Below are 17600 nucleotides of genomic sequence, written 5' to 3'. Positions count from 1 at the left end.
ATAACGAGCAAAATACAATGGACAACATAGGAACTGACGTTCCAGTTCTTTGACAGTGTGGCTTTACACGAGAGCATGCAAAGGCAAGGAATTCCACTCTGCGATAGTCCTGGGGAAAAGTTTGTTTAAAAGTGTGTGTTCTAGCGAAAATCGAAGCGAGGGGGATAATACTATGTGTTGTCCTGGCGTATAGCTTGTAAGATCTTATCTGCTCCTTGTTCAGACAAGGAGCAGGTAGTGACAGTGCTTATTGAATCGTTAGTGTCGGTGGTACCTTGTACACGGTAATGGATTCGTGTCAGTGAATTGGTCCAAGTATTTTGCGCAACGGTAGCGCCTTAGAACGCTGTCGGTCTCGGAGCAACAGCGAGCAAGTGTTGATGGCCTCAAATTAGCCGGCGTTTTCGAAAGATTCCTAGCCCACATGTTGCACACACGGGAAAGGGCTGCTGCATCCTGGCTCTTAAATTTGGCAACAGATCGAAAGAGATCGCAGACGACTTCAAGTAAAGCACAAATGAGGCGGCACTTGTCAAAGGTTCTCCACGTAGAAGTCTCCTATCGTAACCTGAAATTTGTTGAAAACTTCAGTCGCCTGCCGCCGTACTCTGCGCTTCGGTACTGAGCAAAGGGGAAAAAATGGCTGCAGTTTTGACCCTCTGAGGCGCTACGTCATAGCTTTCTCTGAGAGTGGGTTACCCCTCAGGCCACATTCACACCTGTGGGTCGCGGACGTCGCGCGACCGATGGGTAAATTGGTTTTTGAGGAAAGGAAATGACGCAGTATCTATCTCGCATATCTCGGTGGACATCTGAACCGCGCCATAAGGGAAGGGAAAAAGGTGGGAGTGAAAGAAGAGAGAAAGGTGCGTAGTGGAGGTCTCCGGGATAATTTCGACCACCTGGGGATCTTTAACGTATACTGACACCGCACAGCACACGAGTGATTTTGCGTTTCGCCTCCATCGAAACGCGGCGGCCGCTTTTCGGTCGATTCGTTATGACCCAAAGCGGGATAGAACCGTAACGAATCGCCCAACACCTAGTCTGCGACGCTCAGGTGTGCATGCACCGTAACATTGATTTCATTTTGGATACGAATTTAACGTTCGCATGGCAACTCCCCGCAGGGGCGTCTGCAACGTGCACATGTTGGTGAGTTGAGACACCACGGTTTCCCGAGCATCCGCAGGGGTGTTCCCACAGGGATATTGCTAAGCAGTGCGCCACCACGGACCGCGAGCACCCGCACTTAGCCGTGCGTGGCAGCGCCGTGTCCAGGGAAAGGGGGATGCTGGTGGTTGAGCCGACGCCGAGTGTTTGGCCTCTCGGCGGCAACACATCACTCTGGCCCCAGCTTCCTGTAGACAACGCCTCCGGCCTGACCCGACCGGCGGAAATCGGCAGTCTCCTCTTCCTATCCTCCTCTCCTCCTTTGAGTATGAGTACGAGTTTATTTCAAACAAGCATGTTTACATACATGTTTCAGGTGTATGGGAGTAAAAGCCGCTCAAGAGCAGCTTGACACAGCTCCCATTACCCTTCTATACTCGGCAGTGCAGGACAGAAAACACAGATTACACTAAAAAGATAACAGATAACAAAAATCAGCCAGAAGCAGTGCAGTACAACCAAAATTGTGCAAATACAACAATACAAGACATTATTATATGTTCACTTTATAATGGTACTCACGCAATAGATATACAGGTGCATTAGAAAAAAAGTTCTTTTAACCTTTTAAAAGAAAAAGAATAGCTGGTAATATTTCGTTGTGTAACTTTAAATTTATTTAATGTGTATGGCAAAGCATAGTAAAGTGTTTCAAAGCCATAGTCTGTGCGCGGATGCGCACTTTCATATCCTCTTTCTCACAACTTTCCTGTCTTCTCCGTTCTTTAACTTTTCATAGGCGGCTGGGGTTCACCTTGTGTGGCGAACTACCCTGCGTTACTCCATATGTGGTTAAAGTTAGTGTGTACAGCTGACATGGGCAGGACTTGTTTGCAATTTCCTGCCCCGTCCCTTCGTTAATTGGGCTGCTTCATTCATTCTGTGGCTGCCCCTGTCCCACAAAACGATCGCCCTCATAAAAGAGTGCGGACCGATGTAACCGCTCAGTTCCTAACTAGAAAATAAGAGTTCCTGAAGTATCATGTGGTACACAGTGAAGAAGCATCAAAATCAGTCAGGAATTCGCAGTTCTTTAAGTTTCTGACTGATGCCTTGGGTCTTGGCTACAAGGTGATAAAACTACCAAGCAGCGGCCTACTTCTCCAGATCTGTGACCACCCGCCGCGGTGGCTCAGTGGCTACGGCGCTAGGCTGCTGACCCGAAAGACGCGGGTTCGATCCCGCCCGCGGTGGTGGGATTTCGATGGAGGCGAAATTCTAGAGGTCCGTGTACTCTGCGATGTCAGTGCACGTTAAAGAACCCCTGTTGGTCAAAATTTCCGGAGCACTTCACTACGGCGTCTCTCATAGCCTGAGTCGTTTTGGGACATAAACTAAACCAAACCAGATCTGCGACCAAGCACAATATTCCAAAGTGCCAAATGTAATGACCTTTGGAAACATCGCTGCCTCTGTTACTGCTCATCGAGCCCAGCAAACAGTGAAAAGTGTGCTTTCTGAACACGATTTCCTCACTCTCACAGAAACAGAAATGCTGGAGGATCTTAAGGACCAAAACGTCACTAAAGTCCGTCGAATAAAAATGCGCAGAGATGTCAAGGAAATACCCACAAAGCACATAGTCCTGACTTTTGCCTCTTAGCAACTGCCAGAATCCATAGAAGTGGGATACGCGAAAATAACTGTACGACCCTTCATAGAAAATCCTCGACGCTGCTTCAACTGCCAAAAATTCAGCCATGGCTCCCAAACCTATCGCGGCTGCAAAACCTGTGCAAAGTGTGCATCAAATAATCACGAATCCGAGAACAGCAACGCTGCACCACTGAGCGCGAACTGTGAAGAGGACCACCCCGCGTACTCGAGGTCTTGTCCGACCTGGAACAAGGAGCCCTTGGTATACACAAGATTGTAGAGAAGCAAAAAAAAAAAGGAATCAAATAAAGTGTGGGGCATTTTCCGCAGAAACCTAACGCAGAAGAATTTCATAAACTTTATAACGGTGAGAGCGAAAGCCCGATGTATCCACCGCAGTGCCGAAAGCTCAACCACGTCAAACCAAATGCGGGAGAAGGTTCGACGATAAACTCCCCATTCACATTTCCTCCTCCCACAGCCCCTGATAGACAAATATAGAAAAACAAGCAGATATCTTGGGCGAATATTTCTCTGCAGTTTCCAGTTCATCACACTACACAGAATCATTTCTAAAATACAAAAACACAGCTGAAAAACAGACTGTGGTCAAGTAAGTGGCAGGACAAATGAACCTTATAATAAATTCATACAGTACTGTCCGCTGGTAAGCAGACTGCACCCTGCACTGACGAAATACATTATCAAATGCTAGCCCATCTCGTTTAAACTGCCATAGAGGCACCTTTAAGATTTTGTTTGAGTATCGAGAAAAATACCCGAAGCCTGGAAGAAAGCCATTATCGTTCATTTTTAAAACCCGGAAAGCCACCTACCATTCCTAGCAGTTAGAGGCCCCACTCTCACCAGCTGTCTCGCGAAATCCTTTGAAAGTGTCCTGAATATCCGATAAACCTTCGTGCTAGAATCCCGTGAGCTCCTCGATGTTCATCAGTGTAGCTTTAAAAAGGCATGCTCCACTACCAACCATCGAATTTGTCTTGAAAATACAGCTCAAGTAGCTTTTTTACACAGACAACGCTGTCTTGCTGTCTTCTTCGATTTAGGAAAGGCGTATGACACAACCTGGAGGTTCGGGATTTTTCAGGACCTGGCTGAGCTTGGCATCCACGTCCTGATGTTAAACTGCCTACAAGACTTCTTGTCTAACCGTTCATTCCATGTACGCCTCGGAATATTATTCAGGAAAATGGAGTACCTCATGGATGTATTTTAAGTACAACATTCTTTGTTGTGAAAATGAATATCACCAAAATAATACCGAGGTTCATTGTGTATTGAGTCTATGTGGACTACCTTCAGGTAGCTTGCACGTCTTCCAACATATGCAGATAACAATAAATAAACTGGCAAAATGGGCAGACACAAATGGTTTCCGGTTTTGTCCACAGAAAACGGTAGCCATTCTTTTCTTATTAAAATGATGCTTACAGACAGTTCCCACGCTACACTTGAACGAAACCGAATTACCAATAACAAATGAGCACAAATTTCTTGGCATAACATTTGATAAAAAAAACTCACTTTCCTGCCTCTCATAAGCGCGTGGGAAAGGAAACTTCCCGATCTGTGAACATGCTCAGTCTTTTCACACAAACACTGGGGTTCTGACAGGGAAAGCCTTGTAGAAATTTATCGCTCTGTGCTGCGATCCTGCTTAGACTATGGTTGCATAGTGTATGGTTCAGCAAGCCGTCATACTTGAAACGACTAGATCCAGTACACAGTTTAGGTTTGCGTCTTTCAACTGGTGCATACGGGACGTCGCCCATGAACAATCTGTATGTAGAAACCAATGACCCACCACTTGCAGACAAAAGAACCATGCTCACATGCTCATACATTCTAAAAAAATCCGTTCACTACTGAAACATGTTGCAAATAGTCTGCAGCTGCGGCCGGCAGCTGCGACGCCCCTAAGCTTAAAGTTTCAAAGAACATAATACAGATTCAGGTCTGCCTAAGCCAAAGAAGGTTTGAGGCGCAGTGCCTGGCAGTTGGCGACGACAAACATGCATATAAACATAATATTTAGAGAAGAAAAAAGCACGCACAAAAGGGAGAAACAAACAGATCATGGACTACTGCTCAAGAACAGTTTGTTTTACAAGTTTCCGGCTTGTTAAAACAAAGGCATCGTCAGGCAAACTGCTCAATACCAACGGTGCATAGTATGATCGTACACGTTCTCCGTACCTGGTCCGCGTATGGGGCAAAAGAAAACGTTCTCGCGTGCGAAGTTCTCGTGCTGAGGTATGCAAATGGCAAAATTCTTTAGTCCAAATATATTTTAGAACAACTGTTACCTTATACAGAAGATAAAAATTAGGAAGATGCAGGTGTTCGAAGACATCCGTACTCAAAGGCAAAGACATACCATAGCAGACGGATTTGAGTAAACTTTTCAGAACACTATTAATTTTATCACGCCAAAAAAACTGAGCAGCGAAAAAAAAGCAAGTAACACCATATCGCAATACACTGTAAGCAAGAGCATTGACAATGTGTTCACGGATAGCTAGTGGGCATAGAAATTCAACAGAATACAATAAACATGCTACCTTGCGCAGCTCGGTGCATACGCGTGAGCTAAATGTGTGCTCTACGACATGTCAGCATCGAGATAAATTCCAAGGTATTTGATAGATGATACATATTCAAGAAGGTCGCATGTGCAATTGTCACAAGTAGGTAAGTGTACGAAAACAAGTGTACTAACAGGTATTTGTTTATAAGGGCTATGAAACATACAAGCTTAGTTTTACAACCGACAAGATGAGTCGTTGGATCGCCTTGCCTTGGATTCTTACCCTTGTGGTCGTGAAGAGAAGTTGTATCCGTCTCGCCCTCTCGGTGGCTGCTGTTTAGTCGGTGCTTTTGTTCCGCTTAGGACAGTTTGGTATTTGCAAGATAGCAGCCTACGCGACAACAGCGCAGAGAAAGCCCGCACCTCGTCTGCGGTTTGTATTCGTCGATGAGTTAGCGCTCCTTCGGCAGGGGAACGCGCAAACACAACTAGGCTCAGGAGTGGAATCGGCCGGGTACAGCTAGGCTGGACTGGCTACCGGCCCAGTACAACTTGGCTGGTACCGGCTTACGTGTGAAAAAGAAAGGAAAAAATATTTTATTTCGACACCAGATGTCGTTACTGCTGTTTGCGTTCCTGGTTGCCAAGTACGTGGCTGAAAGCGCCGGTGTGATACACAGCGTAACGTCACGTAAATTGCTTGCGTACAGCGTACGCAAGCGCTTGTACGCTAAAACCATCTAATATCAGCTAAGCCACACATGCTTGAACATTGCAAAGGAGACTGTTTTTTTTCTATTTTATTTCAGCGTTATGACGCTAAAAGGGTTAAGAAATAAGCCGAGCGCTGAACAGAGGGAGTACTTTTCTATACTCTCAACACGTACTTTAATCCATATCATTAATTACTTGCACCACTGTGCAAGGTAGAGGGATACCTCCTCAGCCAATCAGAACAGCGCATTAAACGTGTTCCTCCGCACCACGTCGTCTGCTTCTCATCTTCTTGACATCTGCTCGTCAACTGCTCACGACGTACGCAGATGTGGTTACAAGAGTATAAATCAACGCTGCCTACGTACCATAAGCGTATACGCGCTTACGCACGCGAAATGCAAGCATTTTGCAGGGCATTACGCTGTTTGTCACATCACATTTAGCTCAGCGTATGCAAGCGGAAAATAGCGATGACTTCAGACTAGTGGTGCGCTCTGGTTTTTGGAACGGGAACCATTTCTGTTAACAACCCGACACCCGTTCTTAGGCCTAAGATCGTCGTAGGAGCGAGCTCAGTTTAAAGCGTCGAATGACAGATGGTATCGCCGGTTTATAGAGGCATAGCGAAATTTAATGTGGGCATTGAAGGCAAAGGGTGCGCAACTTTTGTGTAAATGTACCGTGAGGGGGCGTCATAAAATTTTTACGCATACGTCTGCTGCATATGTCTGTTGTAAATATGTAATTCCAAATAACGCCTTCTCTTCCGGCCGTGTCTCAGGAAACGGATGTCTGCCGAACAGTGCCTGGAGCACGAGTGGCTGCGCGTGGTGGCCAAGCGGGGCGGCGCACTGCCGCTGCCCACGGACAAGCTCAAGAAGTTCGTCATCCGCAGGAAGTGGCTGGTACTCGTCCCAATTCATACTTTATTCCTTCAAGGGGGGATCCATGCCGCACAGATTCAATTTTGTAACGAATATATTCCATTCCATCCAACCCTGCTTTTAGGAGATAATGCAATCGTTGACATGTCTTGCGTTTTTAGCTTTTTAAGAGAAGCAGGATTTCTCGATAAAATCTAAATTCTGACCAGCTGCTTTGCTGGTATTTTGGTAGACCTCAGCCACTTTCTTATCCTTGAGAACAAGGCTGAGCTCTTTGTTTGGTTAGTTGGGATCCTGAAATCCTTGTGCAGCTGAGGTTACCCAACTCTCTTTTAAGCTTTTACTAGTAGCCAGCTATAAAATTTTATTTCTATGTGTGCACTAGGTAGTACTAACGTTTTAGGCCCCCTACACCAACGATGATTTTTCACATCTCTATACAATTTAGCGCAGAAATTTTTCGTATATACCTTGTGCTTGGCGCATGATGGCCTCAGTTGCCTATAGATGTGCCATAAAACACAACAGACACACAACACCATACCGCACAAAGAGAACGAAAACTAAAGGTGGAAAGTTAGCCACGCTTGACGTCATCGAGATTGCATCGGAGGGGGGGGGGGGGGGGGGGGAGTATTTCATTTCTAACCTGACAATTTTCAGCAATCAAAGCGCCTTTTGCTGCTCAAGAAACCTAAAGGCCAAGCTGCTGTCGGGTTTTACCGAGAACAAAAACCTGATTATGTTCTCGTCGGTGTCCGTTTGGTGTCAAATGCTTCTTGCCACTGCTACCGAAATGTTGTCGACGCCTGGATGGGCCTTAGGCTCGTTTCGCATGCTACGACTAGAACGAAAATATTCGGTGCGAGTGGCGGAAAATATTCGGAGTGACGATTTTAGCGCCTTCATGCGCAACGCGTACCCTGCGAATTCGGTAGGAGCGACACGGAGGGTTGTTTGAGGTTTGCATGCATGCAACTCATGATATAACGCGACAGTGACGCAACACGGAATGTGTTGATGTAGTTATTATCATGCGTACTTTTAGATTTTACAAAAATACATTGCGCAGAAGGACGGGACGAAGAAAAACAGGACAAGCACTAGCTGACAACAGATGGTTTTATTCCATCTGTTCCGTTCCGCGGGTTCCGCTTGCCTAGTCCTTGCCCCACACAAGGCGTACGCACGTAGTCGGTTACACTTGAAACCCACCTCGCAGCAAAGTGTCGAAGCTGCAGAATGTGACGACAGAAAGGCACTCGGAAGCAGTAAATGAAAATCGACAACAATGGCGAAGAGTATGCGGTACCGCGGCCGGAAGAGCACCGGCAATGGAAGTGAAGGCTCGCTCGGCACGCTCCGCACGTATATACACACATGCATGCACTTGTTATTAAATTGGCCAATACTTCTACTACACAGCGGCGTCCTGCCTGAAGAGAAGTATTTAATGTTTCAGAGCTTAACATGCCTTGGACAGACCGCTTTCAAGAAGAGCAGGAAAACTTGGTTGAAAAGTTCGAGCATTTTTTCTCTCCTGTCGAAGACGAACGGAAAGCATGTGAAACGGGCCGACACGGATTTCGCAGCGGGTCCAAATAGGTGGCAACTCACCAGTATCGGTGACTACGTCACAAATTTGAATCGACTGGCGGGAATATTTTTTTTTTTACATTCACAGCGATAAATTCGATTTTTTTTCCGCCGGGCAAACGTCAACATAGCTGGAAAGTGGAAGAGTAAAGAATTTTTACCACGAACAATAATTTCGTGCAGTTGTCCTTAGTGTCCTTTAAAGAGTGCCGCGTCCCAAAATTAACCAGGATCATCCTGTCTACATGCAGTGTCTAACAGGCTGCGCTGGCACAGGCAACAATGCTTTTATCCAGGCGGCATCCGTGTGAGCCCTGCAGTGCAGGCGCATTATAGGGGAGCGTCACTGTTCTGAATGCATCTCTACCCTTATGCCGCCTCGCGATTTGCAGAAGAGCGGCAACGCGCTCAAGGCACTGAGCCGCATGACCAACCTGAGCGGCCAGCGGCCAGCCCACGGCGACGAGGCGCTGGACCTGCTGGCCTGCGAGGAGGACGCGCCGGTCTCCCCACCGCCACCTTCCGATGCCAGCGTCACCGCCGCGGGGGACGAGGCCGACTGAACGGTCACTGCGTTGGCTCCCGGCAGCGACACTTCCCGCAGATGCTTCAAGCGCCCAAACCGGTTCCCTCGCCGGGCCCGAGTCTCGAGACTTTCTTGCCGTCGTAACAGGCAATCACGTTCGTCCTACCAAGTAGTCGTTATGCGCTACTCGTTGCGTGTTTCATTAAACTCGTTTACCTCCGCCCTTCCCCTGATACGAATTGCTTCGCCTCCTGTGATTGTGCGCGGGTAGACAAACTGAAGACCCCCTCGGCGATTTATCAAAATTCATCAGCTCGGAATGCCGGCGAGCATTTCAGACGTACGTCTTGTTCTTGTCTTACTGTCATATCTGTCGCTGTAAGCTCGTTGGATCTGAATAAATCGGTGCTGCAGACAGGTTTCTGCATTTAAGCCCGAAAATTTGTCGCATCAGTCTGCATGAGCATTTATAATCGGTGTTTAACCTTTCCTCGTCGTCTTGAAAGCGCATTCTGCAAAACTCGGCGCTGTGGACACGTGTGGCTCGATGACATCTGTGGCTGCGATGGAAATCAACTTCACATCGACAACGCATCAGACTCGGTGTCGTCATTTGATGACACTGTTCTTCCAGCGACTGCATTCATCCATCGAACTGTGACGTCATCAGAGCTCACGAGTATAAAAGCAGCGACACAAGAATTCACCTTCAGTGGGCACGGCGGACCTGGGCCGAACATGACACTTACGAGGACGCTCTTCTACGTTCTGCAGGTTGGTAGCTATTCGAGCACCATTCGCAGCGATTGCCGAGGTATCGTGGTCTTGCCGTGCCCCCGGCGTTGTTTTGCCTTGGCTTATGAATGTTTTATTGCTTGCAAGTTGATCCTTTGTGGCGACATCGAAACTAATCCTGGCCCCACTCAAAAGGAAGTTATAGAACAAATTTTAGATGGCCAGTTGTCTCTTCAAGCTGAAATCAGTGAAATGAAAGCAGAGCTAGTTAAGACTGTAAATATGGTAAGTGATCTGCAGAGCCTGATACAAAAAATGGAGAAAAAGCTGAATGAAACAACAACCTTCACCGAGCAGCCTCAGGAAATACACACAACTTTGAAATCAATAGAAAATGTAATGGGTTTTCAAGCCAAAAAACTAACCGATCTCGAAGATCGAAGCAGACGGTCCAACCTCATCATTCACGGTATTAATGAGGAACCTGACGAAACAGAAGCTACGCTGAAAGATAAAATAATCAAAGAAGTTTTCGAGGACAAGCTTCAAGTCAGTTGCCAATCTATCGGGCGCATTCATAGGTTGGGGCGTCGGAACGACAAACGCCCTGTTATTCTCTATCTTCAGAATTTTGCAGAAAAAAAGACTATAATGGAAAATGTTTCAAAGCTAAAAGGCTCAGGAATATCAATTCAGAATGATTATTCGCAATCTACGCTGCTGACACGAAAACTACTTTGGGATAGCGCGAAAGAAGAGAGGGATCAAAAAAAGAAGGTCACCCTTATTCATGACAAGCTAAAAGTGGATAAAGATATGTTTTTCTGGGATAAATCACAAAATAAACGCGTAAAGATAGTCTACCAGGATAAGAGAGTAGATCAGCAGGACAAGGAATGACGTGATTTGCAATATCAGAGCAAACATTTGCGCATAATAAACATTAACGCGCGTAGTTTAGTTAATAAGGCAGACTTGCTCGAAATAGCTCTGTTACACCATGATCCGCACGTTGCAGTGATTACTGAGACATGGCTTCACAGTGATGTGAATGATGAGGACGTTTTCCCTCCTTCTTACACTGTATTTCGAAAAGACAGGGAATCTAGGGGTGGTGGAGTGGCTGTCCTAATTAAGAAACAAATTGAAGCTGTTTTACAAGATGACGTACATGATATCGAATGCCTATGTGTGAAACTCTCCTGTTGGGGACAAAACTTTGTTTTATATGCTCTTTATAGACCCCCTAGTTCTGGAACCGACTACTTAACTAAACTAGAAAATCATCTCTTACAGTACCAAAACAGTAGAATTTTATTGATGGGTGACTTCAACTTGCCAGGTGTGGATTGGGAACTTCTTGAGTGTCTCGGTGCTTGCACAAAGCAAGCCAACATATTGTTTAAAATAATGCTTACCCACAACCTGACGCAAATAGTTCAGGAACCAACCCGTAATGTCGGTTCCACGAATTCGATATTAGATTTGCTGTTCGTCCCTCGCGACATTGTGAATTTTACTGTTTCTGTAGAACAAGGTCTGTCTGACCACCACTTGGTTAGTGCTTCATTTCCTCTAGTACGGCAAACAAAACAGAAACACTCATCTTCACGTTACTTTAAAGATTATTCGCGTGCCAACGACGCGTCTGTCATTGAACATCTTGAAACTTGCCTTGTTGATTTCGATTACGCCGATGTCTGCGCACTCTGGGACAGTTTTAAAAAAATCTGTTTGTATTGTATCGATACTTTTGTACCAAACAGGCACAAAAAAGAAAGAAAGGAAACCCCATGGATGACGCGCAATATAATTCAAATGAGGCGAAGGGTAAAACGGCTCAAGAAAAAACGCGCAGATCCTGATGTGCTGAGGGAATTACTGGACAATCTAGCACGTGCCTTACGTGATTCAAAGGACTATTTCTTCAACACATCCCTTCAAAACTTTATAAAAACCGAGCCAAGTAAGTTTTGGAATTATATTAGTGAAAAAAAGAAAGCAGTTACACAAATTTTGGTGAACAACACTGCGGTATGTGATCCAAAGGCTATTGCTCAGCATTTTAATAGTTATTTTCAAAGTGTATTTTCTGCCCCGAGCTCATGTACCGACAATAGCCGAGTGTATTATCCCGCCGAAGTGAATTTTATTACTTACCCTGGTGTCCTTTCCATGCTGTTGAACCTAAAAACCAAAACGTCATGTGGGCCTGACAACATTCCAAACGCATTTCTGCGACGCTATGCCGAAACTCTGGCTAAATTCCTTGCAATAATTTTTCGCGCTTCAATCTCAATAGGTAAAATACCTGATGACTGGAGGACAGCCCGAATTGTTCCCGTTTATAAAAAAGGAGACCGTCTTTTCTTGCAGAACTACCGCCCCATATCATTGACGTCCCCGTGCTGTAAACTATTAGAGCATATAGTTGCACATTGTATGAACGAATTTTTAGAAAAAAATCGCGTGCTAACTAGCTTCCAGCACGGGTTCAGAAAAGGATTCTCGACGGTAACACAGCTAATTACAGTAATAAATTCATTTGCTTCTTGTATAGATAATAAAGGCCAAATCGATGCAATATTTTTGGATTTTAGCAAGGCATTTGATAAAGTTCCTCATGATAAACTAATTTTTAAAATGAAAGAAATTGGCATTCCTGATATTTTAGTGACATGGATTACTGCATACTTAAAAGACCGCAAACAGTTTGTTGAAGTGGGTGGACAACGTTCGGGCTCTCTTCCAGTTTCATCCGGTGTTCCCCAAGGAAGTGTTTTGGGTCCTCTGCTTTTCCTTTTGTATGTCAATGATATTGTTCAAGTTGTTAACCCACCAGTGCATATTCGATTGTTTGCTGACGATTGCATTCTATACCGAGAAGTTACAAATAAGGAGGATCAAAGTGACCTGGACAGTGCCTTGAACAACGTTTTTGAATGGTGCGACCGATGGGGCATGGTTCTGAATGCTGACAAAAGTGTATATATGCCGATAACCCGAAAAACCATACTTCATAGCTACACATATAAATTAGGCTCTCTCCCTCTTCAACAAGTATCCAACTACAAATACCTAGGAGTAACAATAAGTAGCAATCTATCGTGGAACTTGCACATAAACAATATCTGCTCTGCGGCATTTAGGAAATTGTGCTGCTTAAGACATAAACTAAAAAATGCTCCTTCTAAAATTAAGCTACTTTGTTATTCTTCAATAATTAGACCTAAACTCGAATATGCATGCATAGTGTGGGACCCGTATACTAAATCTAACGTAAAAAATCTGGAGAGAATACAGAGAAGAGCTGTCAGGTTTATCTTTAATAAATATGCAAGGTCTGACTCCCCCACCACTTTAATGGAGATTAATAAAATTGAACTACTTGAACATCGGCGAAGAAAGCTTAGGTTACAATTTATTTCTCTTTTATTACATAACAAACTTGGTTTGGATCCCTCATCATACTTAACGCCGGCACCAACCAGACAAACTCGTCAACACCATCCCAGTTCTCTAACCCCTATATTCGCTAGAACAGACACTTACAAGTTCTCGTTTTTTCCACGCACAATAACAGATTGGAATGAGCTAGTTAAACCATTATCCCAAGAGTTTTAACCAATTATATTTTTCTATATTGTGTTGTTCTTTTTTGAAATGTTGCGTTTTTTTTCTCTTGATTGACTTTGTTCGCCCACCCTGCTTGGACTCAGTGTCCGCAGTATTTTGTAAATAAATAAATAAATAAAAAATACGAAGTTGCGCACTCACCGTTTCTTAGCGGACTTGGAGAAACTCCTGCCTTATAGCAGCTCACTGTGTTCTTGGCGTGTCCGCAAGTCTTAGCAGCCTGCAGAGAGGTACAGACAACCTGAGGACGTCTGAACATCCTGACACGGACATCCTGAGGTCATACTCAGGACGTGTTTGCATTGTCTTCGGTCGTGTACGACGTGTAGCTATAGACAAGTCCAGTGTTTAATATATGCTCGAAATATGCAAACTACAATCAACCCTGTGAAATTAAGCCGCCGCGGTGGCTCAGTGGTTATGGTGCTCGGCTGCTGACCCGAAAGACGTGAGTTCGATCCCGGCCGCGGCGGCTGGAATTTCTTTGGAGGAGAAATTCTAGAGGCCCGTGTACGGTGCGATGTCCGTGCACGTTAAAGAACCCCAGGTGGTCGAAATTTCCGGAGCCCTCCACTACGGCGTCTCTCATAGCCTGAGTCGTTTTGGGACGTTAAACCCCATAAACCAACAAACCAACCAACCTGTGAAATTAAACGACGCAATCGTTGACCGTAGTTGTCGGTTGTTAATTGCATGCGATGTACAGGGTGTGTTCCACTCTTAAGGTGAGAGTGCGAGTGTGCGGCCGCGCTCTTCGGAGCACCCATGGATGGATGGACGGACGGACGGACGGACGGACGGACGGACGAGGCTGAACCCTTTAAACAGGGTGGTGGCTCAAGCCACCTAGCCATGACTTTAGCCACCAATCAGATAATTAACCTTCGCTTGGCTACTTCTACCCGCTTAAAATCCATTTTTCCTTCACTGTAAAAACGCCATTACTTCGAATAAATCTGTCCCGCTGCTTTCAACTTAAGGGTGAAGCCCTTTACAGAAAAGTATCGTGTTCAGCCGTTTCCTCCTCCTCTCCACACGCACCACATAACGTGTTGCTTGTGGTAATTGACTCAATACGTCTTAGTCCGCAAAACTCCCGTCCTGGCCTCGAACAACAAAGAGCTTCCCCCACAATTATCGTACATATTTTTTTTTGCCGATTTCCTGTCTAAATATTCTGTATGTACCCAGTGCCGATTTCGTCTGCATCCCTGTGTTCCACGAAGCCCTCTCTGTTTCTTAAACCTTTTTCTTAACCGATAATTGCTGATTTGCCCCCCACTGCTGTCCAGATGTTTGCTTGTCAGTTTTCTAGTGCGCTTTCGCCGTATTGTGTCGACATTCCTCATGTACAAGTAACTGAAAACTTTCCTAGCCCACTGCTTTTCCCTTATTTCTCTCAATCGGTTCTCAAATTTTATCTAACTGCTAGCTTCTCTGCTCTCGAACGACGGCAATCCCATATCGCCCTTTAGCCCCTGATTTTGTGTATTGCCATGTGCTCCCAAATCAAGCCTCCCTACGCCGCATTGTTTGATTTCTAAGCTTGCTTGAACATCTGGTCTCATGCTCAGGACCGCATTGCCGAAAGTCAAACTAAGAACCATCGCCCCTTTCCAGATCCCTCTCCTCCTTCTCCTCCAGATCTCTCTCCTTAGGACACCCTTGCCTAAGCTCCCGCTGTATCTCTATAGGCTCTGATACATTTTTTTTCCATTTTATAAGCACTTTGTTACTTTTACAGATATCTTTTAAAAGATTATTTACTCCATCTTCCGTATCTAATGTGCCCAGTATGTCCCACAAATCCTCTTGAATAACGCTGTCGCAGGCTCCCTTGATATCCAGAAATGCTAGCCATAGGGCCCTGTGTTCCTTTTCAGCAATCTCTATAGACCAGAATCCAGAGCCGCTTCTGGGCGCGGCCATTTTCCGCCGACTGGCGCGCCGCGGTGCGGGCGTTTCTTTGGGGACTGCGGGGCTGCGGCAGCTCCGCGGCCGCGCCTGCATATAGCCGCGCTTCGGGCGCTAAAAAAACATTGCCGAGCATACTTCCGCAGCGTGGCTGTGTTGCAGGAAGTATTCACGTTATCAAAGGGAGCACATTGATGCGTTTTAATGACGTTTAGTTTGACATTCACGTGAATTGTGCTGACGCTTAGAACGCGCTCGTGCTTATATCGCTACCGTCTTAGTGCTCCACTGCAAAAAAAAAAAAAAAAAAACTTTTTGTTCAATATCAAGTATTAGGTGTGCGGCTAGCATGCAGTTCCAATTCCCATGCACTCTTAATCCTTCGGCCATAAAGTACCACCCACAAACAGGGCTTTCTTGTCACATGCATGCGTGGTGCGCCAGTTTATCAACAAATTACCGCTGTGAGCTTAACTGAGTCTCAGCGCCAACAAAAAACAAAATTTGTCATGGTTTATGCAACCTGGTGCATAAAAACGTACTTTTGCTCAAATTATCAAAGCTTGAATAGATATTAGCTGCGAATCCAGCTTTCACGAAATCTGAGGTCCGAAGTCGCGTTCATTTTATTCGGTAGCTCTCGCCGCGTGTGACAGCGTTGCGTAGGCGTTTGGCTAAGTGCGAATGAATGTACTAAAATCGCGCATATTTTCCTATGATTAAGGTAGATAGCAAAAGCAGAAAGACACTACGGTACACACTTTACCTCCCCCCCCCCCCCCCCCCCCCCCCCCCCCCCCGATCCCTATGACATGCGTGCGGAAAGAGCAACTGAAATTGGTTGCGGTCGTGCTTACAATCCTGTGCATGAAATGTGTTTAATGGGAACTAGAGCAAGCTCAGCGCAAGGAGGTGATCGAAAACACGCGCTTCGTCACAACCTTCAGTCTGCAGCTCGACTATATATCCAGTTACTACACCATTGAATCAAATCAATAAATCCACATTTCTGTGCCTAAAATTATCATAGATGATAGCGCACGTAAAAGACGGCAACAAACGACACTCAGCGCAGAAATATGCTTAGAAGTGCCGGTTTCCAGTCCGTACGCTACCTGGCCAACTACTCCGCGGGAAAAATCCTTGCTGTTTGCATAAGTATTCCAGAATTTCCCTGAGCAGCGCCGCCGCACCAGCGGCTGGGTGGAGCAGCGTCGCCGCTGCAGTGCCAGCGGTTAGAATCCTGAGCCAGCAGAATATCATCATTGAAAAACGTAGTGCGAAAAACGAGACACAGAAAAGGTGAAGACAGCACACGAGCGCTAATCATCAATATCAATATCATCATGGTGGGCACAAACAACGAGACAGACGCGCACTGCCTCGCCGCACTCACTCACATCCAAATGAACGAAAAAAAAAACTCGGAGATGTCACGTTAACGCCTAACTGCGCGCAAGATAACCGCAGTACTGTCTGGTAGAGGGAAAATGTGAGTAGTGACGCACAGCACACACCCTCATACGTTATGATGAAGCACTACAACGACAGAAGCGAACACGTAAACATGCATTCTACGCGCGGCGCCGGCGCGACCCGCAGTCCATCGTGCCGCGCGCGCCGATAGATGACGGCTGGTGTCGAGAGTGGGGGCGCGCCAGCAGCCTGCGTGTGAGGGTAAAAGAATCTGGTCTATACACTTCGTCAATAAAAACAGATTGTCCCCCAACCTCTTTTGTTTCCGGAACCCAGTTTGTAGCTCCCCTAGCACGCCCTCGTTCTCCACCCATGCCTGCAGTCTGTCCTTTCTAATCTGCGTCACCACCCTGTAGACCACCGACATCACTGTTATGGAACGGTAGTTGTTTATGTCAGCTTTGTCCCCCTTTCTCTTATATGTCATGTTCATTCTGCTTAATCGCCATCCATCCGGGGCTTTCCCATCTATTATAAGTTTGCTTACTACCTCTCTTAATGTTTGTTTCGATTTTCATCCAAGCACCTTTACTAATATAATCGGAATACCATCTGGTCCTGTCTGCGTACTGCTAGGAACCTTCTTCTCTGCCCTTTCCCGCTTTCTTTGTCGAATTGAAACAACTGCGGTGACCGGAAATCCTCCTTAGATAAATTGGGTGCAACATTTCTTTGTTTCTTAAGTTTTGTTGTCATTCTTGTTCCTATATCTTCCATTGCTTCAACCCCTTCTAGCCGAATACCCTGATCAGTAATTATAAACATTTTCTCTAGCATAATCTTATTACCCATAGAGTTG

General features: G+C 45.7%; 1 protein-coding gene across 3 annotated transcripts in view; it reads left to right on the top strand.

The window, feature by feature from the left end:
* The window catches only part of LOC149349485 (myosin light chain kinase, smooth muscle-like), a 223203-nt gene extending 213722 nt beyond the window's left edge, over positions 1–9481 (top strand). For all 3 annotated transcript variants that reach the window (XM_089578459.1, XM_089578458.1, XM_089578460.1), the window contains 2 exons: positions 6816–6939; positions 8907–9481. In XM_089578459.1, the coding sequence (XP_089434585.1) occupies positions 6816–6939; positions 8907–9077 (295 nt within the window). In that variant the 3' untranslated portion in view covers positions 9078–9481. The remainder of the gene's footprint in view (positions 1–6815; positions 6940–8906) is intronic.
* The last annotated feature ends 8119 nt before the right edge of the window (positions 9482–17600 follow it).

The sequence above is a fragment of the Amblyomma mixtum genome, chromosome 3 (assembly GCF_055824585.1).
Source record: "Amblyomma mixtum isolate Tamu chromosome 3, ASM5582458v1, whole genome shotgun sequence".
Classification (NCBI taxonomy): Eukaryota; Metazoa; Arthropoda; class Arachnida; order Ixodida; family Ixodidae; genus Amblyomma; species Amblyomma mixtum.
Note: the sequence above shows the minus strand (reverse complement) of the source record. Positions and strands in the feature narration are given on the sequence as shown.